General features: G+C 34.7%; 1 protein-coding gene across 3 annotated transcripts; it reads left to right on the forward strand.

Annotated features, from left to right (window-relative positions):
* On the forward strand, positions 639 to 17781 carry LOC105158836 (GPI ethanolamine phosphate transferase 3). Of its 3 annotated transcripts, none has more exons than XM_011075723.2 (22): positions 640 to 773; positions 857 to 894; positions 985 to 1284; positions 1388 to 1422; positions 1578 to 1699; positions 5552 to 5641; positions 5760 to 5879; positions 6037 to 6120; positions 8178 to 8255; positions 8459 to 8584; positions 8659 to 8748; positions 9435 to 9470; positions 9560 to 9615; positions 11750 to 11897; positions 14829 to 15273; positions 15388 to 15479; positions 15624 to 16173; positions 16394 to 16529; positions 16761 to 16802; positions 16927 to 17083; positions 17168 to 17251; positions 17347 to 17781. In XM_011075723.2, exons 3-22 carry the CDS (start codon positions 1001 to 1003, stop codon positions 17443 to 17445), a joined length of 2874 nt encoding a protein of 957 aa, XP_011074025.1. In that variant the 5' UTR covers positions 640 to 773; positions 857 to 894; positions 985 to 1000; the 3' UTR covers positions 17446 to 17781. The 3 variants fall into 3 exon arrangements, 2 of the variants coding, with proteins under 2 accessions (XP_011074025.1, XP_011074026.1); XM_011075724.2 differs by having other exon boundaries at positions 640 to 734; XR_002286826.1 differs by lacking the exons at positions 17168 to 17251; positions 17347 to 17781 and having other exon boundaries at positions 639 to 894; positions 16429 to 16529; positions 16927 to 17026.

The raw sequence follows: 19581 nt of genomic DNA on the forward strand, positions 1-19581 counted from the left end.
ATAATTAATAAATCATAAGGACATTTTTTTTCTGCTTTTTATAAAAAGTTGCTGAAAACTTAATGAATACTAGCTAATTGGGCTAGTTATTATATAATCGTAAAAAACTAAGAGTATTAGTAATTTTTCAAACAAATAGGGAGTATTTATAATTAAGATTAATTACACTTAAATCCCATTTGAAAATATGAAATTACACTTCCCACCAAAAATTAAAAATTACACTTATACACTTTTTGAAAATTCTCCATTTACATCTGACCTGTTTAATTAGATTTGGAAGAAAAATGCTGACGTCAACAAAAATTATATAAACTTTAATTTTGTGTCTCATTCAATATTTATACTTATATTTTTATATTTATAAGGAGACAAATGTAATAAATATATAGAGTGAGATGCAATTTTTCTATTTATGAATATTAAATAAAAAGTGAAATTTAAAATATATATAATTTTTTGTTAATACTGATATTTTTTTGTTCAAACAATAATTAAAAGGGGTTATGTGCAAAAGACCAATTTTCGAAAAGATGGTAAATATAAACTTAAATTTTTTTCAAGAAAAATATAATTTTATATTTTTAGAGCGGTTTAATTTAATTGGGAATTTTTTTTTTCAGAGGACTTAATTGGGAATTTAGAACTCGGGTTGTAAGTATTTTCCGTACGTCAATCGTTCTGTCTGTACCAGGTCGTCGCCACCTCTCCGCCGCAGTTCCGCCGCCACGCCGGTGAGTCATACCCACGCCGCGGAACAGCCAGAATTGCAAGTCAGATTCATTCTATTCTATATCATCGATTTTGCTGATGATCATAGTACTTGGATCAAGAGGCGTACTGTTTCATTTTTCAGGAAGTCCCTTTCACGTTGTATTGAAGATTGCTCACCAGGTTGCGTGTGGATGAACTTATCACCGAAACGCTGTCGAAATTAACGTTGTTAGAGTCTGAATTTTGTCTTTTATTTTATTTTTTATATAGTTTTGGAAGAGCTGAAATGGGAATGCCGGCAAAATGGGCTTCCGGGAGGAATGGGGACTTGGGTGGGTGGAAATGGGCTATCGCAGTTTCCCTGGGAATAATGCTGCTTCACAGCTTGTCCATTTTGCTTTTCACTAGGGGTTTCCTTCTCACCCGCTCTGAGCTTTCCCAATATAGTCAATGCAACGATGTTGCGGACTCTCCCTGCTTCCCTCCTCCTCCTGATCAAAATGCCAACGGAAGTTGTTGGACCAAACCGGCTGTTGATCGTCTTGTTATCATTGTTCTAGATGCTCTAAGGTTGGCCAGTTTTTGCATTTAGTCTCTGGCAATATTTTACCTTTTAGTTGGTCTGTTTGTGGTTATGTCTATATTGAGTGTTTATAATTTATTCTTTTTGTAGGTTTGATTTTGTTGCTCCAAGTGCATTTTTTGCAGGCAAGTAACTTTGATTCGTTGAATTAGTTTTCTTTTCATTTGATGCTCTACATTAATATGCATTTTTACTTGCATATGTAGCTTTTGAGTAGTCTTGTCCAACTGCTTCATCTTCTATTTTCAGTTCTCTTAAATATATCTGTTATTTCTTCTAGAGAAGAAACCATGGATGGATAAGTTACAAGCAATACACAAATTCGCTAGTCAGAATCAATCTACAGCTGGAATTTTCAAAGCTATAGCGGATCCCCCTACCACCAGTTTGCAGCGTCTAAAGGTGAATATTTTGTTACTCTTTCCATAAGCAGTAAGTGGACTTGCATATTTTTCTACAGGCGTTCCAGGGCATCTTCTTTGAATGCTTCACTTGATGAGGCTACTTCAACCTTTCATGTACTTTATCAGGTTATTGAAATTTCAGCGTCCTCTTTTCCAGTAGGTATAGTAGTTGCTCATAAATATTGAACTTTTCCATATAAAATCAATGAAAATCTACTTAGACACCATAGAATAGAGGAGCATTAGTCAAACTTTGATCTCCTAGACTTTGAAGAGACCATCTCTGTCATAAGATGTGGAACAAAATAAACTTATATTGCATTTTTCCATGTCTCTTGTCTGGATTAGAGTGAGGAAAGTCATATTGGAATTGGGTGCTCAAACTTGCTCTTTGAGCTTGATCAAATAATTGCTCATGTTCAAAAACTACTTGCAAAAGTTAAAATGGCTTGAGTGTGATTCACTATTGCAGCGGAAAAGAATACAGACAAAGAAACTGTTGCTAATGTCGGTTGAATATCCTTAGTAAGATTTTGGTGTTTAGGCCCTAGCATCTCATGTTTTTGTTATATTGAGTTCAATACTTCCTGAGAACTAGTGTGAGTCTTCATAGGTTATGTTTGTATGTGAAGTAATAAGGATATATTAGGAGGTGTCAGTATATGAAGAAAGTAATTCTGCGTATTTCCAGAATTGTAAACTGAAGAGCAACTGCTCAATGCTTTTTGCGAATGCTGACCAAAGGCTAGGATCAAACTATTGACTCCTCGTTGCTTGGTTAACAAGACTTAATTTGAATACAGGCCTTAGCATTTAGTGTCTGTGCATCTTCAATCCATTCGGAATCTCATAGGTTGCATAAATATGCTAAGGAATAAGAATATATCAGAACATCTAAGTATATAAAGAAAGTAATCTCGCTTATAGTTATAGGATCTTCATGAGTTATATTAGTTCAGTGTAACAGACAAAGGCACCATTGCTAATCTTTGTAGGCTATTTCTGTATGCTAATAAGATTACATTAGGAAGTTTCAGTATATGAAGAAAGTAATTCCGTGTATTTGTTAAAATAGATTGCATCCAGAATTGCTAATTGAACAAGGATTGCTCAATACTTTGAAATCTAGTGAAAAGCTAGGGTCCAATATGGAGCACTAGTTGTTCATCTAGTGATTCTCATGGAGTAACTTCCTCTCTAGGCCCTAGCATTTCGTGTGTCTATATGCCCTCCTTACCTTTGTGTCTTTCCATGGGTTTTGGTCTGACATTGGAGTAGGATCTATAAGGTTAATCAACTAGTTTAGGTGGTATTCGTTAAAATAAAACATGGAGTTTGTACCAAAGGTTGTCGGTTGACACAGTTCCATGTATCCATGCCAATTAAATATAGGTAGATTACATCCACACCCCTAAGGTTTGTCCTAATTACAAATAAATCTTTGTTAGACCAGAAATTACAATTACCTCCCTTGAGGTTCGCTCCATCTTACTTATATCTTATTCCTAATAGGGTTCTGGTAGAATTTGTGTGTAAATTACCCTTCCAAGCAAAGGGAATTGATTTTACTTTCATGTGACCATTTTTACTGGAGAAAATACCCTTTTGACCTAAATATAATACTTTACAAAATGTAGGTAGTTACATGTTATATTTTAATCTACTTTACAAGCTAAACTTCTTTAGCTGTTTGGCATTTTTCTATATATTTAGATGCTAATTTTAAGCATTCCTTACAATTCGTTACATGTCTTCTCTATGAAGCACTTTGTATTCTAATGAAAATGGAACTCCTAATCCATTTGAATTTAATCAAAATCAAAATTCCAAGTTATGCAACTTCAATTCATTTGAACTGAAGAGCATGGACCACTTAATCATTGCAAAGCAAGCTATGTCTTCTTTGACCTTAAGCACATGTCTTAACATTCAAGGGCTGAACTTCGATTTGGCAAGTGACAATGCAAAATGCCCTTCCACTTGGTCCTCCAACCTCCAATTCTCAATGTATAAGAGCATCCACCCTTAGACTCACACATTCTATCACTTGAGAAATTTTACCGTCTAATCTATGAGAGAAATATGGGGAAGACGAGTAAAGACTAGCTGTATTTCTCTTGCTCCCTTTTGCTTCCTCCCCAATTCTCCATTGTCTTCCTCCACACCCAATTCATCCTCCGTTATGGTAACTTGTCCACCGACACTAAATAATTTCTCCTGAAGTAGGACTCATCCATATTTGGCTACGGCCTGGGACGCATCTGAGGCAAAGAACTAGTAAAACCATTGCGGATGTCAGTGGCTTACAGTGGGGTAGAGGCACAACCATCAGTGGTGATGAAAGCGATAATGGCGGCTTAGACTGAGCCGATATCAACAACACTGCAGATGGTTTGAGTTTATTCTGATGTTTGTTGAAATTAGATCCAACTAAAAGCTCCAAACGAGTGAAAAACCGCCGGGACAATGTTAGGATGGACATAGCCTCTTCTGTCCAACAGTCCTTCACGAGATTTGGAGCCAGAATTGGAGTGCTTTTGTCCAGTGAAATAAACCGAGAGGAGAATGATTGAGATAGTGGCAAAAATTCCATCTGGTATTAACACATTTGTTGAGCCTTTTAATCATTTCCTTAAAGTTTATTTATGTCTTTTTCTTTTTTCTTTTTTTTCAGTTGGAAAAAGTGAGGATATTTCCTTACTATTCCAACTGACCCTGTAATGCATTACAAATCTCAAGGTAATTTTAATTGTTTCAATCTAATTGTTAGTTATTTGTAATTAGGGAAAACCTCATGTAGTCTACATGTAATTTACCCTTAATGTATATAGCCCACCAAATTCTGTTTTTCCTAGTCATAAAAATTTATTCTCTTATTTTTCTTGACACATGAATAAAACATCAAGAAGATTGATACATGGGCGGCTTGGTTGAGCAAACTAATAACTAATCTCTGAGAACTCCTCTTATAGACCTTAGCTGGCACGTGTTGCTCTGATAAAGATTTATAATGTGCTGGACTATTATATTTGGGCCTCTTTCAGTTGTGTGTTGGCATATATGGGTACTTGTTGACCTGCCTCTAGTGGAGGGTGATATTTTGGAAGATGAAATTGTACTGCATGCTTGGGAGGTATAATTATACCATCTGGATTCTAATTGCTAACTGTCGACTGAGTTGGAGAAGATGATTAATGAAATGGGTGACAGTGAGAGAGGATTGCTGTGTGTTACGCACGATAAGATTGCCTTTGCCCTTGTGCAAGATGTAGTTGCCTGCCTAAACTGTTTTTTTTTTTTCGGAGACGTGTTGGCTTATGATATTGGATTGATTTGTAACTTCTTTGCAATCAATATGAAATTTTAAAGCTGCAGAATGCTCAGAAAAACCCAGCCAAAGAATCATTGACAACAAAAGTAACCACAAAATCTCCAATGTATTACTGAGTTTCCTTGAATATACAGTACAGGAGCTTCATTCTTGGTCATGGAAGCACTAGCGGTGTGAATGTCATACATTGAAGTAGATTGGTTGTTTGCTTTCTTCACTCCATGTGACTCTCTTCAGTCAAACAAAGCTGTAATAGTGTCTTTACTGTCTCATGTTCCATTGGAAACTGAATCCCTTCATTACTTGTTTGCAAGCTTGCTGCTTATCTTAAGACTTATAATGTTTGTCCCATGTGGTTATTATACAACAGTTCACGAATCATAAGTTTGTGTCGAGGACTGCATATATAGATTGGAAACCTCCTGATTTGATACATTAAGCAAAAGTATTGATATCCAGTTTTCCTCAATTAACTTTAGATGCATGTTTGTGCCATAAATTAATAAAACTCTCTTGCAGGGTCTGACTACTGGTGGGCTTCCCACGTTCATTGATGTAGGAAACAGCTTTGGTGCTCCAGCAATTGTTGAAGATAACTTGATACATCAGGTCTGCTCCTATTTCTTATTAATACTTAGTTAATGTGTTTAAAGTTTCCGGTGTTTAGTTTTCTTCTTCTTGTTGCTGTTGGTTCTTGATACATTATAACTCATAATCTTGCTTATAGTTGGTTCAAAATGGAAAGCGGGTGGTGATGATGGGGGATGACACATGGTTGCAATTGTTTCCACATCATTTCGTCAGATCTTATCCCTTCCCGTCTTTCAATGTCAAAGACCTTGATACGGTATGCCTTTCTTTTCAAATATGTTCTTTATAATTGTTATCACGATGAGATATACCTGTCTATAAAGTTGGTCTTTTATCTGAAATTCCTAATGTTTTCACATATTTTTTTTTGTTTTCCTTGGATCTTGAATTCTCCATGAAATTTTCTTGTCCAGGTAGACAACGGATGCATCATGAACTTATTCCCCACTCTGTATGAAGAAGATTGGGATGTGCTAATAGCACATTTTCTGGGTGTTGTAAGCCTTATCTTATTATTATTCTTGTCATCATCATCATAATCATTACTATTGTTGTTATTTTTACTTTTCTCTGTTTCCTTGTTTTATTGTCTCCCGTGAGATTGATTGCACTTACCTTTCTTCAGCCGTGCTGAGAAATAGTGGATGTTTTCGCTTGTCTGCTTTTTGGGAAAATATGAACATCCAACTGTTTGAAAATATTCAACTGAGTTTGGAAAAATCAGAGACCAGTTGTAGGGAATGAGCCATATCTGCTACCTATGGTGGCAAAAAACTCGATTAATATTGAAATAAATATGAAAATACTTATTTTTTTAATTATAATTTTATATATCTCTTAAATGAATATTGGCATCAAAGGAAACCTTCCAGGAAAGCTACAGTAGCCTGAATAGTCATCAACATCAGATTACAGCACTGGGTTTTCATATAGCAAAGGATGAATATTGTTAGCATATCATCCTTTTCTTTTCTTGTTTGCTACAAGTTGAAATGTGCACCCAATGTTCAGTCCTCACTCTTGGCGGTTTTCTAAGGAATTGTGGGGCTGCATATTTTGGACTGCTTATGTGAAAAGAAACAACACTGAGCCATATTCAGCGCTTGAACATAATGTAGCAGTTAAGCCAGGAATTTTTATCGGCAGCAATAATATAGTGATGTCCCTAAAAATTCTGATATCCTTGCAAGAAGTCACATAGGACCATTTCTTCCACCATATCATGTCTTCAAATCAAATCTTCCAGCTTGTCATACTAATTTTAGTTGACATGTGAAATCCCTTTTCGGTTAAGAGTTGCAAGCTTAAGAAACAGTTGCTCAAAGTCACATTTTTATGCTTAATGTTGATTCCATATAACCCCTCTAAATAATATTCAACTGTTAACTTGTAGAAATATCTTGTATTTCTTCAATCTCAGTCGTCACTCCGAGTTTCTGATGACATCAAGATCACTATTGTGCATATCAGTAATAGAAATGTTTCTGCTTCTCTAGTCAACATTTTTCTGGATGTACTGATTTTGATCAAATTCATGATTTGAAACACGTCTAAGTCCCACCATCCATTTTTGGACTTTGCAATGGAGAAATCGATATTAGTATTTGCTTGCTGAATTCCAGTGGCCAAAACACATGCTAAACATTCTTCTAGTGTCGGTGCTGTTAAAAGCATAGTTGATGAGGACATCCTTTTGCTATTTAGACCATGTACTTTTACTTCATGAAGCAGAAAACATGTTTGTGATTTGGATAAATATATTGCCGTTCTATTTCCAATTGAACTATTGGGACGCAGGGATGTGTTCCTTTTAACTCACCTCAACAGCTTCCACCGGTCATAGAAGTTTGCCCAACCAAATATAGGAGAGAGTCAGAAACCTTCAAGGGTACCAAAAGTAGAAGTGGGTACTGCATCTGCAAATTGGAAGGGTAAACTAGTAAAGATATTCAAAGATAAGCAAAGCAGTCCTAGAGACATTTGCTCTCAAAGTCAAAGCTCCAGTTATCATCTGTTCCAGAACATTTAGGGCCGTATGTACATGAAAAATGGCTCCTGATCTTTATAAATGGTTTCGTTTGAGAAAAAAATGAGCTAAACTTCCAATGCCAAACTTGTAAAATTTGATTTGAGTGGAGGACATTCAGTTTTTACTGTATGTTAAAAATCAAGCCAGTAGCAGTAACAGAATTTTGTAGAATTCAGGGGCTTAGTTAATTGGTATGAATTTGCTCCTGATATCATTGGGTGCTTACTTCTGAGGCACTTCAACTGTTGGAGACCATGTTCAACTGAATTCCATTTATGGCACTTATATTTTCTTCTTTCTCAATTAGGTGGATTGATTAGGTTTTAGGATGTGCCACCTTTTGTTGTCTCTATTCACTTTTTCCGACCGACATTATTTCCAGACCTTGTTTGGCATGCATATATATATATGTATGTATATGTATTATACCAAAGCATTTTTATGTAATAACTTGTAATCTCAGCATTTGATTGCATATGTTGCAACAGGAAAATTTTTGTTTTTTATTTTGTATATATGACACAGGATCATGCTGGCCATATATTTGGTGTCGACTCTACCCCAATGATACAAAAATTGGAGCAGTACAATGAAATTATAGAGGTACTTAATCTTCTGCCAATACAGAGTAGCAACTAGATCCGTGGGAGAAATGCCAATAACAGCTTCCCCTTTTCTGATTTTACTCTATCATTTTGGATAAGGCATGCTCCTTATGTATTCTGAATTTTTGTGTAAAACAGTCCTTGTATGCAAAATTCTTTCTTCTTTTATTATAATGACATGTCACTTTTCTAATACTCCAGAAAGTTGTCTCAGTGCTTGAGAGCCAAAGTGGACCTGGGGGTTTACATGAAAATACAATGCTTCTTGTTATGGGAGATCATGGGCAAACCATCAATGGGGATCATGGGGGAGGTGCTGCGGAGGAGGTACCGCCTCTCTTTAGTTCTTCCAGGAATATATTATAGCTGTAACAACTTTTACCAACAAGCATGTTATGTAGGTGGAAACAGCAATTTTTGCATTGAGTTTAAAGAAGCCTCCGCTCCCACCACCTGCTGCAGCTGATAGCTCGTCTTGCAAGTTGGATATGGTATGCCCACTGATCATATCACAACACTGATAGAATGCATGTAATCAGCTTATGAAAAAAAAATTTGGGTGTCGGGAATAGTTTGAAGTACCAAAAAAGCTACATAAGACCAAAAAGGAGAAAAATACTACGTTCCCGTAGATCATTGTTCTACACAACCCTCCACTTAACTCCATGTCCCTGTGGTTTTTCTCTTTGAACGAGATAAAGGTGGCCTTTTGATTCTTTGCTCTCTTAAAGGAGGAAACACTTGCCCAGTTTCAGAAAATAAGAAAAGAACTTTCATCTCCAATATTATTCTTGACCAACCAGTCGAACAGAAAAGAAGAGGATGTATGAACGTTATCTCACCTCACTGATATTTTATGAGTTTCAACACAATATGTTAGCCACTGTCTACACTTTTTTAGGGTTTTTCTGTTTCTACAAAAATATAGTGCATAAAAAGTTGGTCTTTCGTTCACATGCTTTTCTCTAATTAAGTCGGTCCAAACATCCTAGTCAAATATCATGATAGATGTCAATACGTCCATTGGTCATTCTTTTCTTCAAACTCTTACAATAAGATGTTTTGGATGCACAATATGTTTTTGCCTTTGTTCTATATTGATTACCAATGTTTGTGAACATCTTATCATCAAGTATATGGCATCCTTCTTATCTATATGATCTGTTGTTATGCACAGCATGGGAGGAGGATTTGCATTAACTCTATTCCACAGGTCTGTTAATTTGACTCACCACTGGATGCTCTAGATTTTCTAAACATGAGATTTTCTGGAAATCCACTCAATCCAGCCTATCTTCGCAGCTTGATTTCGCTGCCACTGTGTCCGCCCTGCTTGGTCTTCCCTTTCCCTTTGGGAGGTACATAGTACAAGAACCCTTTGAAGGCTTTTTCTTTATCTTATTCTTCTTCCCTGATATTTTCCCCCATTTTCTTTTTAAAAGAATGACATGCTTGTGTAGCCTTTTGAGGAAAACATATCATCTTTCACTTTCAGGAACCATCCGAACTGCTTTGTCGAGAAATGAAATTGTTAGAGTATATATTTTGCTTTAATTATAATAAGAAACAAAAAATATACGAGAAGATAGATTTTTCTTTCATATAAACATCTTTAGCTAAATGTTTGTCGAAGGAAACTTGTTTATTTTAGATCAAAGGTTCAACTTCTGAAGGTCCAAGACTCCAAGCCATATTGCGCTTTTGAGCATCATGGTCAGAAACAGATCACTTAAGCCATATTATGTGAACTTGTGCAAAAGCACCATGGGATTTGTAGGAAAAGGGATTCTGACCTCGGAGACAACATCCCATTCATGAAAGTAATAAGCTAAATGAGGATGGTCTTATAATCTACTTAAATATGAGAATAGGGAAGGAGAAACCGGTACTCATTTCCATAAAATAATATATCTAGATATTCGTGGAGATGAAACATGTTTTTGTTATCTCGATACCAGTACTCATTTCAATAAAAGAATATATATTAATAAGCATTTTATCATGCCCTATGGTCCGAACACGTACCCAGAGTGTCAAACTAATGTAGTTATTGGTATTTGACTAACTTTTAGGTATTTTAGTCAAGAATTACTGTAACACTAAAGTGCTTAGCTTTCATTTATTGCTGTTGGAGTTGGCTACCTATCAGCTGTAAAAATTACACTGTAAAGGAGCTTCTCTTTGGCTACCAGTTGAGTAAAATATATATGCCAACAGTTGAACCACGGAATAGAAGAATAGGGATGCATGATGTAAGGTTGATCCTGGGATAAAATTGAAAATTAAGTTATGCAAGACAATTGTGTTTAGAACACTAAGTCCAGTATGTGGGTGGTTCAAGAACTGGAACAAATTTTCAGATTCTGATATGCTACTGCCAGAACTGGGGGTAACAAATTACAACAACATAACTTGGATGGTGGATTATATAAAAAAGAACCGTCCATGTCAGTTTCAATTGGAAAAACTGTTGGTCTAAAATTATTTTTCAAGCAAAACATGGTTGGAAGTCGGTATTGGAAAAACTATTGATCTAAAAGTACTTTGAAGCCAAACATGGTTGGAAGGTGGTGTCTAGAATCTCATTTGGCAGTCTTTGTTGTTTCCCCTTTGATGGAAAAGGGAGTGTAAAAGAAGAAAATATTTCTTGAGTCTTTAAAGATCAAAGATTTCGACTTCTCAGGTCATATCAATCCCTTTTGGGTCAAATTTGCCTACTTAGTTCATACAGTCTGTATAATTGATAATAAACTAGGCATTGCACACTAGTTATTGTCCCTTCTAAATCCACTTCCACTCTCAAATATAAGCACATAACTCAGAGATTTGATAAATGCTGCTCTACTTGTGCATATTCTGAGCCTAACATCCAAGTCATACCATCTTCTCCCATTCCCAATGTGGTGTTCCCTTCTGCTCTGCATCCAGTTGATGGAAACAGGAGAAGGAAAGATTATTTTTGAGATTGGAGAAAGTGACATCTTTTTGTTCATGTACTTCTTCCTTTCCATCTCCTACCTATATGTTGTTGATAGTTATCATGGAGATCCTACAGTTTCTCACCAACATTTATTTTTAAAATGTTAATCTAATACAATAGCCTAACATAAAAAGAAAAGAAAAAAAAAAGACAATTGCTTATTGCATGAGTTTATGCTCATGATGAGCATTGAGGATGGCTTGTGATTAATGCCAATAATGCAAGACAACTGGACTATGATGAGGCATTTCACAAATCTGTAATGATCAATTGAGTTTGCCGCACTTGGTTTCTGTGGTGTTCATTGCTTGATGCTTCTCGACTACTCTGATCTAAGAAAATTCTTGGCTATCCGTTCTGTAAATTGGGCTTCACATTTTTTTCCTCCGTGCAAAGATCCTTCATGGGAAAAAACTGCATGCCACTGGCTCTCTAGAGCACTGTTGTGCTTTGTATTTTTTTTATTTTGTCTTTTGGGTGAAGAAATTCTAATGATGCTCATCTATTTTCAGTATTGGGCGTGTTAATTCTCAACTCTTTTCCTTAGCTGGTGGAACATTGAATCAGGAAAAGTCAACCACTGGTGATGATAGCAGTCCATTGGAAGTTGAAAATTGGATGCAATACTATGTCAATGTCCTCTGTATTAATTCTTGGCAGGTACATCTTTTCTTGTTTCCTTATATTTTTACCTCTTTTTGGTATAAAGGCCTGGCATTTTCTGATTAAGATAATATCTTTTTTTTTTTCTTCCATAACAAGAGAATAGCACCATGTTCTCCTCTAGCTTATGCGCACCACATAATGAAGTTTCTGCTTCCCGCGGTACTTGTTGATTCTGTTCTCCAATAAAATGATAAATCATCATGGTGCCTATGCAGTAAGAATAAAAATGTTCTCCTTATTAAGAGTTTGATAATGTTGCATACAGCTTTTCATTCTTTGTGTTTTAGTTGTCTCATTAGGACATTGTTTTATTTGAAAAAGAAGAACCTGCAAAATCAAATTGAATTGGGTACGGAGTTGGTCCACACAGACTTAAAGTAATTAGGTTTTATAACAACCCAAAATTAACATTTGAAATTTCACCAAGTGAAGCATAGTTGTCATTCAATTACTGTAAGGACTGGTAAAATATGTTTCATTTAAGCATAGAAGTATCTGACAGTAATTAAGTTGCTATGAGCTAAGTGATTATTATATCACATCAAGAAGAATTTGTTAACAAGAATTGCCATTTTTTGCCCACAAAAAGCATGCGCCTCTTTGTGCAGTCCTATGGCACATCAATGCTAGTTAGCACAATTGGACTCATAGTTGGTAACGGTATTCAGAAAGGAGTTCAGGTCTTGCTACCATCCATTCATTAAAAAAGTACATGCACTTAGCTTAAGGAAAAGAATTCAGCTAGGATGAGAGTGCCTGTTGAAGACATCACCTAAATAAATAAAATTTGTGTCCACTCTACAACTCAAGCTTTTAGATGAGGTGGTAGTTAATAGTGCATTAACAATTTCAATTCATTTCTGTCAAAAAAGTTATTATACCTGTCTCATGCTGTTCTAATATGATATGTACTAGCTCTTAGACACATAGTCTTGAATGCAACATTATCACCGTATCAGGAACAGATCCCCTCTATATTGAAGAACAATTTTGAGCATGTTTTCATTTATCACCAAAGATTGACTTCAGATCTGTCGTTGATACGGTGATATGTTCCATTCATCTCTAAGTGCATTGAGTTAATTTGATTATGATGATTCTTGTATCCTTAGTGCTTGTCATATAATTTAGTTCATGTATTACAATAGTATTTAGTGATACGAGTAGCATTTCATAGGGGAAATTATTTAAAAAATGCAGGAAAAAAAAATTAAGAAAATGGGGTTTTTTGAAAATATTTAGAAAAGTAAGTGGCACCACAGTGCCACAATTTATATTTTTAAAAAAAAAACATTTGTATGACTGACCGCGGTGACAAAGTTTCTTTAAAAAAAAAATATATACATATATTTAATTTGTGAATTGCAATTCACATTGTGAATTCCAATTACAATTAATATTTGTGAAATAGGCCCAATTCACAAATTTATTATTTTTTTTAATAAATTAATTATATTTAATTAATTTTTAAAATTATATTAATTTTTAAAATACAATGAAACATAGAAATTTAATAGTGTATATTTTTCTATACAATTCTAAAAAAATACAATGAACCATACTGATAAGTTTTGCGACAGTGTTGGAATCCTTCGATCGAAACTCGAGGTCAGAATTCAAAATTTAGAAAAAAATACAAGTAATTCTTGTGATACTATAAATTATCTTATATAAAAAATTAGCAATTTAATTTTATTTTTTTTTTAAAATATAATAATAAATAAAGTAATTTATTTTATATTTAAAAAATAATATATTTTAAATATAAAATAAATTGTTTCATGAATTGTTGTATTCTAAAAAATAAAAAAAATAATAAATTGCTCATTTTTTTTATAAGATAATAATTTATACATTTATAGTATCACAAGAATTACTTGCATTTTAAATTTTGAATTGTATTTTTTTAGAATTGTATAGAAAAAGAAACACTAGTACATTTGTATGTTTCATTGTATTTTTAAAATTGATACAGTTTTAAAAATTAATTAAATATAATTAATTTATAAAAAAATATATATATAATTTGTGAATTGGGCCAAATTGGCCCAATTCACAAATATTAATTGTAATTGGAATTCACAATGTGAATTGCAATTCACGAATTAAATATTTTTTTTTTATAAATAAAAGCAGCCACCGTGGTCAGTTCACCGCGGTGGCATATAAATTTTTTTTTTAAAAAAATATAAATTGTGGCACTGCGGTGCCACTTACTTTTCTAAACATTTTCAGAAAACCCCATTTTCTTAATTTTTTTTTCCCTGCATTTTTTAAATAATTTCCCCCATTTCATACTCACTAGCCCTATGTAATTAGCCATCTCAACTTGTGAATTTGGAGGCAGAAGTGACGATGAGAAAACTATTAATTTGGTTTAGAGGCAAAACTGGGTTACAAATGAATATAATTGTAGAAGGTGATGTGGTGGCAATCCCACCTGGTATAGTATCTAGTTTCCATTAAGTTTTCCTTATCATCTTCGACCTGCTTTTGGGATCATTTATTCTCTTTGTTTTGCTATTGTTTGATGAGTAAACATGTGATCTTTTAGTTTGTCTTCCCATCTATTTTATATTTCGCCCCCTTTGAGCAAATTTCGCAGTTACTTGTGTGATCGGAATAACATAGTCAAGTAAGCACGATTTTTCCATTTTCATTTCCAAGAAAGGTTCTGGTACTTTCTGAGCTTTTCATATCCTTGGGAAATGGACTTTGGAGGCTCTTTGTACGGGGATGTGATTGTGACATTTTTGTTTGAGTAGTAGTACATTTACAATTCTCCTTCAAGAAGTAGATTCAGAATTAAGATATCTTGTAACTGGAGTTGTGAGCTGGTTCTATGGTTTTGGAGATAAACTTCAGCCACTATGAAGATCTGAAGTTCTTGCACCTTTTTCTATAACTCAGGATTTACTTATGCAGGTGAAGAAATACATTGATGTCTATTCATCTTTGTCATTAATTGGATTTTCAGAGAAAGACTTGCTGCACGTATCAAAGCTGTATGCTGAAGCACAGGAGCTTTGGTCAAGCACTTCAAAGAATTTTTCACTGGACAAAAGTCACAAGGCGTTTGCACCCTTACCTGTCGTCAAACAGCAACTTGATGCGTACTCTAAATTTTTGGGAAGTGTTGCTGCTCTAGCGCGATCCAACTGGACTGAGTTTAATTTGAAGCTGATGGGTTTAGGCTTCTTCATTATGTTAAGTTCACTCTATCTGCATCTATTTCTTATCAGGAGGTTGGACAAGCAATGTGGACTTCAATCTTGTTTGTCTCGCTATTCTAGGGAATTCTTTGGGGTTACTTTTGCTTGTATTCTGGTTCTGATACGTGCCTGCAGTTTCCTTTCTAACAGTTTTATTTGTAAGTCCTCCATCTGATTCTGATACTGTCTTTCATGGCTTAACGAACACATCTTTAATCCTTTTTTTTCATTTATTTGGTGTTTGTCCTCATGCATATTACTATGGGATGCAGTAGAAGAAGGGCGAGTGGCTAGTTTTCTTTTGGCAACAATTGCAATATATCAACTACGTTGTGCAATAGCAAAGAAGATAATGTTACTCGAAGTAGGTTTCTGTTATGAGTACTTTGACATTTGCGATTTCTATCGCTCATGAATATATTGAATTTCCGATGTGTTCGTTGTGGATGCTGATAGAAACTAGCAGCAGCAATTAGCTATTTGCTAAAATTTTTGTTGGAACCTGCAGGCGCTTGGGCTTTGTCTTTTGGTTCCTATGCTCAGAATCAGTATTGAACTTGGGCAATTGAAGCAGGCTGTGAATTCATTATTCTTGAAAGTTGATCCTTCAAGGACACTGGGCATTGACAATGACTCTCAGCTCTGGATGTATGTTGCTGAAGTCCTGCCTATATCAGCTCTTATTATGGTTGCATGTCTGCTGTACAAGAGCACTGCTTCTTGTTCCTCTCAGGGAATTTTGAAGTATGTGGTTGCAGTAACTTTATGTAATTATATGCTCATACCTTTACATTGGGCCTCAGATAGTAGCCTGTTTAGTCTGCCCCCGTTTCTTGAGGGGATAAAAGGAAACATAATTCCTCGAGTAACCTATGCTGCTGGACTTCTACAACTGTCGTTATTGGCAATAAGTCAACTGGTTGTTAGGGAGAGAGCTCAGAATTTGGAAGAATGTACGGTTGCTAAAGTGTTGGCCTTGTTATCTGCCTGGAGTTCAACGATCATTATTCTGTCTGGAAAACAAGGTCCCTTGGTTGCATTAGCATCATCAATTGGAGGTGCTTGCTCTGCCTTGTAATTTTTTCTTGTTATTGCAAATAAAATTGAGCCAACCTTGATCCTTAGCTTTTCTTTACATTTCCTTCATTGATTTCTTATGTTTTTCCGTATTTGATGGGTTTTCGCTCTATAATTTCTTCTTGAAAAATAACGACCGGCAATTTTAGGTCTCTGTTGTTTCAGTTACCAATATGTTTGTCTTTGATTGTTTCTCTGTAGGTTGGTGCTTAACTAGGTTAATGGCCTTGGAACAGGATACTCGCAGTGAGTCTTCTAGATCTTCACTCTCTTATGTACTTCCTGTGACCCAATGGAGCCTTCTGGCTGTCTGCATGTTCTTCAGTACAGGTCATTGGTAAGATGCTTTGCACCATTTTCAAGGTCTGAGCACATTGTTTAAGTCATAGATCTTCTTTGTGATCGTTGATTTGTTCTTGGAGGCTCTAGTAGCTGTAGCTATCTTGTAAATTCAGGAAATGACTAAGCTAGTACTGTTGGTTTATGAGCTATCACTGGTTTTTTGCTTTTTTTCCTGTTTTCCTCTTTTTCTATGATGATGCTTTCAATTACCAGTTACTTTATGCAGGTGTGCTTTTGATGGCCTCAGATATGCAGCCGCATTTATTGGGTGAGAACATCCTATTTCACTTTATTTGTGGTTTGAGGGCCTAATGGCCCTTGCTTCGCCTTTCTCTTTCAAGGCCAAAGAAACATGACATTGCATATCAGCTTACTATTCTTATCCATCTCAGATTTGATGAATTCAACCTTTTTCGTCAAGCAATCCTTCTGGCAATCGACACATTTGGTTTCTCTCACATTCTTCCTATATTCGGACTTCCCCTCCTCGTTGCATTCTGTTATCCGCAAAGACAGAACAAACAAGTATTTTCAATGAGATTATGTCAAGTACGTTTCTTTCCAACAACTCTCACTTCTAACTTCTCTACTGCGTCCTGAGCCGTAAATTACAGATCTCCTATTGTCTTTCAGGTGTATCTGATTTATGGATTCATCACAGCCGTACCAGTCACATTCACAATGTTATGCGTCACAATTCACAGGCGGCATTTGATGGTATCCTCCTAAGCGTTTTACTTGCATTTGAATCAATACATTCATATACCGTTTGGCTACTAAAATACAATATTCCTCCATAATATTCAATGCAGGTCTGGGGATTATTTGCCCCAAAGTTCGTCTTTGACATCGTGGGTCTTCTTCTAGGCGACTTGTTAATATTTTTGTCAGCACTCTATTACAACGCGTGAATAGATGCTGCAGAAATCTGGCTCGTTCATTTGCCTCCTTCCTCCGCCTTACAATTTTTTGTTCTTAGATGAATGCTTAGATATAGAACTTGCCCACAATTTTGGGATATCTGGATCAGTTTATATCCACTCCCACTGCGCCGGGATGATACACGATGATGTTATTTTTTCATTTTATGACATCATCATTCACACGTCCAATGGCTGGTAGACTCGCCTAGGCAGCTCAAATGAGTAGCATAAAATTTCTCTTATTCAGTACATGTCTCGTTTCGAAGGCATTGAATCATGTCCAAATTTTGGCAATTGGAATAGTTAATCAAGTAGAGTTCTTGATCTTTTGAGTATTTGTAATATATTTGATGTGGTAAAAGTTTGTGTTGGAGGTTTTATCTGGTAAAAAGCTGGAAAACTTAGGTGTGTGTTGCTCTTAGAGTGTTCCTAATGAATTTGATGCCAATGTAGTTATGACTGGAAATTAAGAATACCTCTTTATTGTTGAAAAATTACAAGTACCCCTCTCCTCAAATGAAAAATAATTATGAAGTTTCTAGACGGTGAAGTTGACATTATTATTTTATCTTTGTTGGATTTTTTTTAAAAAAAAAATTAGAATAAATATAAAAAAAATTGAGGGTGGGTAAAATTAATAATTTTTAGTATTAGTTCATAAAAATATTTAAAAAAATTATAAAATATATATAAAATTATAATTTATGATTCAAAAGGGCATTTTGGTCAGTTATTCTTAAATTAGATGAAAATATAACGAAATGGGATCGTTATTAGACGGATGATAAATTATGAGAGTATTTATAAATTTTTAAATAATAAAAATATATTTATAATTTTATCAAATTTTAAAAGGGTGGTTGTAATTACCCTAAATTTTACTAATAATATTAGATTGTAAAAAAAAATAAAACACAATCTGTTTATTGAACAAAATTAAAATTAAGAATTCTAAATTTAATTTTTTAAATTATAAAATACTTATATATTAACTAAGGAGAAATTATTTTTAAAATGTAAAAAGAATAATTAAAAAAATAAAGTGGAATTGAAGTTGTTAAAATTTTGAGTGGCACCGCGATGTCAAAACCGGTACCACTAACTTTAAAAGAAAAAAATAAATTTGTTCAAGTCACCGTTTTTTTAAACTGCGGTGACTAAATTTTTAAAAAAACAATATTACTTTGTTTGGTGATAAATCGCTGCCAACTTCTTTTTAAAATTCCGGCATCGTCACTTTGAGTTGTTAATCGTCAAATATATCATTCGACTCCCCTTGATGAGACGAACATTTTTCCTCAAACAATTTCAAATTTTATGAAGTATTTGTTGAGATATGAAAATTTGAAGATTTTTTCGTCGGAAATTCGCGCAAAAGTTGTTTGCCGCCATTTCTCCACCGTCAGAACGAATCACAGTCTGAAACCACCACTGTTCGAATCGTCTCGTCCAAATGATTCCAAAGAGATCAGCCTTGCTTAATTTCATCAAGTATTTATTGAGATTTTGAAAATTTGAAGTTTTTCCGCTGCCAATGTTCGCATTGAAGTTGTTTGCCACCATTTCTCCGTTGTCAGGATGAATCATGGATTGAGACCACTATCGTTCGATCCTCTCGTCCAGACGATTCCAACGAGACTAGTCTTGCTCAATTTCATCAAGTATTTGTTTGAGATTTGAAAATTTGCAGTTTCCACCGTTAACGTTTGCGCTGAAATTATTTGTGATCGTTTCTCCGCCGTCAGGAATCACAGTCTAAAACCATCACTGCTTGAATCATCTCATCCAGACGATTCCAACGTGACCAAGTTTACTCATTTTCGTCAATATTTTCACCAAGATTCGAATTATTAAATTTTTCACAATATATTTTTTTTTTAATTTCAACTAAAATTCTTAATTTTTTTTTTAATTTAAATTTTGCGGCACCGCGTTCAGACCTAGAATTTTAAAACTCTCCAAATACACCTACTTCTGTAATGTTTTTTTTTTTTTTAAACATTTTTTAAACAATTTTTCTTAACTAACTATCCATAATGTTATTATAATAACACCACAAAGCCCGTTTTCCATCTCAACCCAATAATGTTTGATATTAGCCTCAATATATATATATATAAACTA

The sequence above is a fragment of the Sesamum indicum genome, linkage group LG3, assembly GCF_000512975.1.
Source record: "Sesamum indicum cultivar Zhongzhi No. 13 linkage group LG3, S_indicum_v1.0, whole genome shotgun sequence".
NCBI classification, from domain to species: domain Eukaryota; kingdom Viridiplantae; phylum Streptophyta; class Magnoliopsida; order Lamiales; family Pedaliaceae; genus Sesamum; species Sesamum indicum.

Excerpts from the sequence above, each read along its gene's own strand:
- LOC105158836 (XM_011075723.2), top strand. The coding sequence starts at position 1,001 with ATGGGAATGCCGGCAAAATGGGCTTCCGGGAGGAATGGGGACTTGGGT. Across the intron at positions 6,121-8,177 it reads TAGCACATTTTCTGGGTGTT|GATCATGCTGGCCATATATT; the intron begins GTAAGCCTTATC and ends TATATGACACAG. Across the intron at positions 16,530-16,760 it reads TTCTTCAGTACAGGTCATTG|GTGTGCTTTTGATGGCCTCA; the intron begins GTAAGATGCTTT and ends TACTTTATGCAG.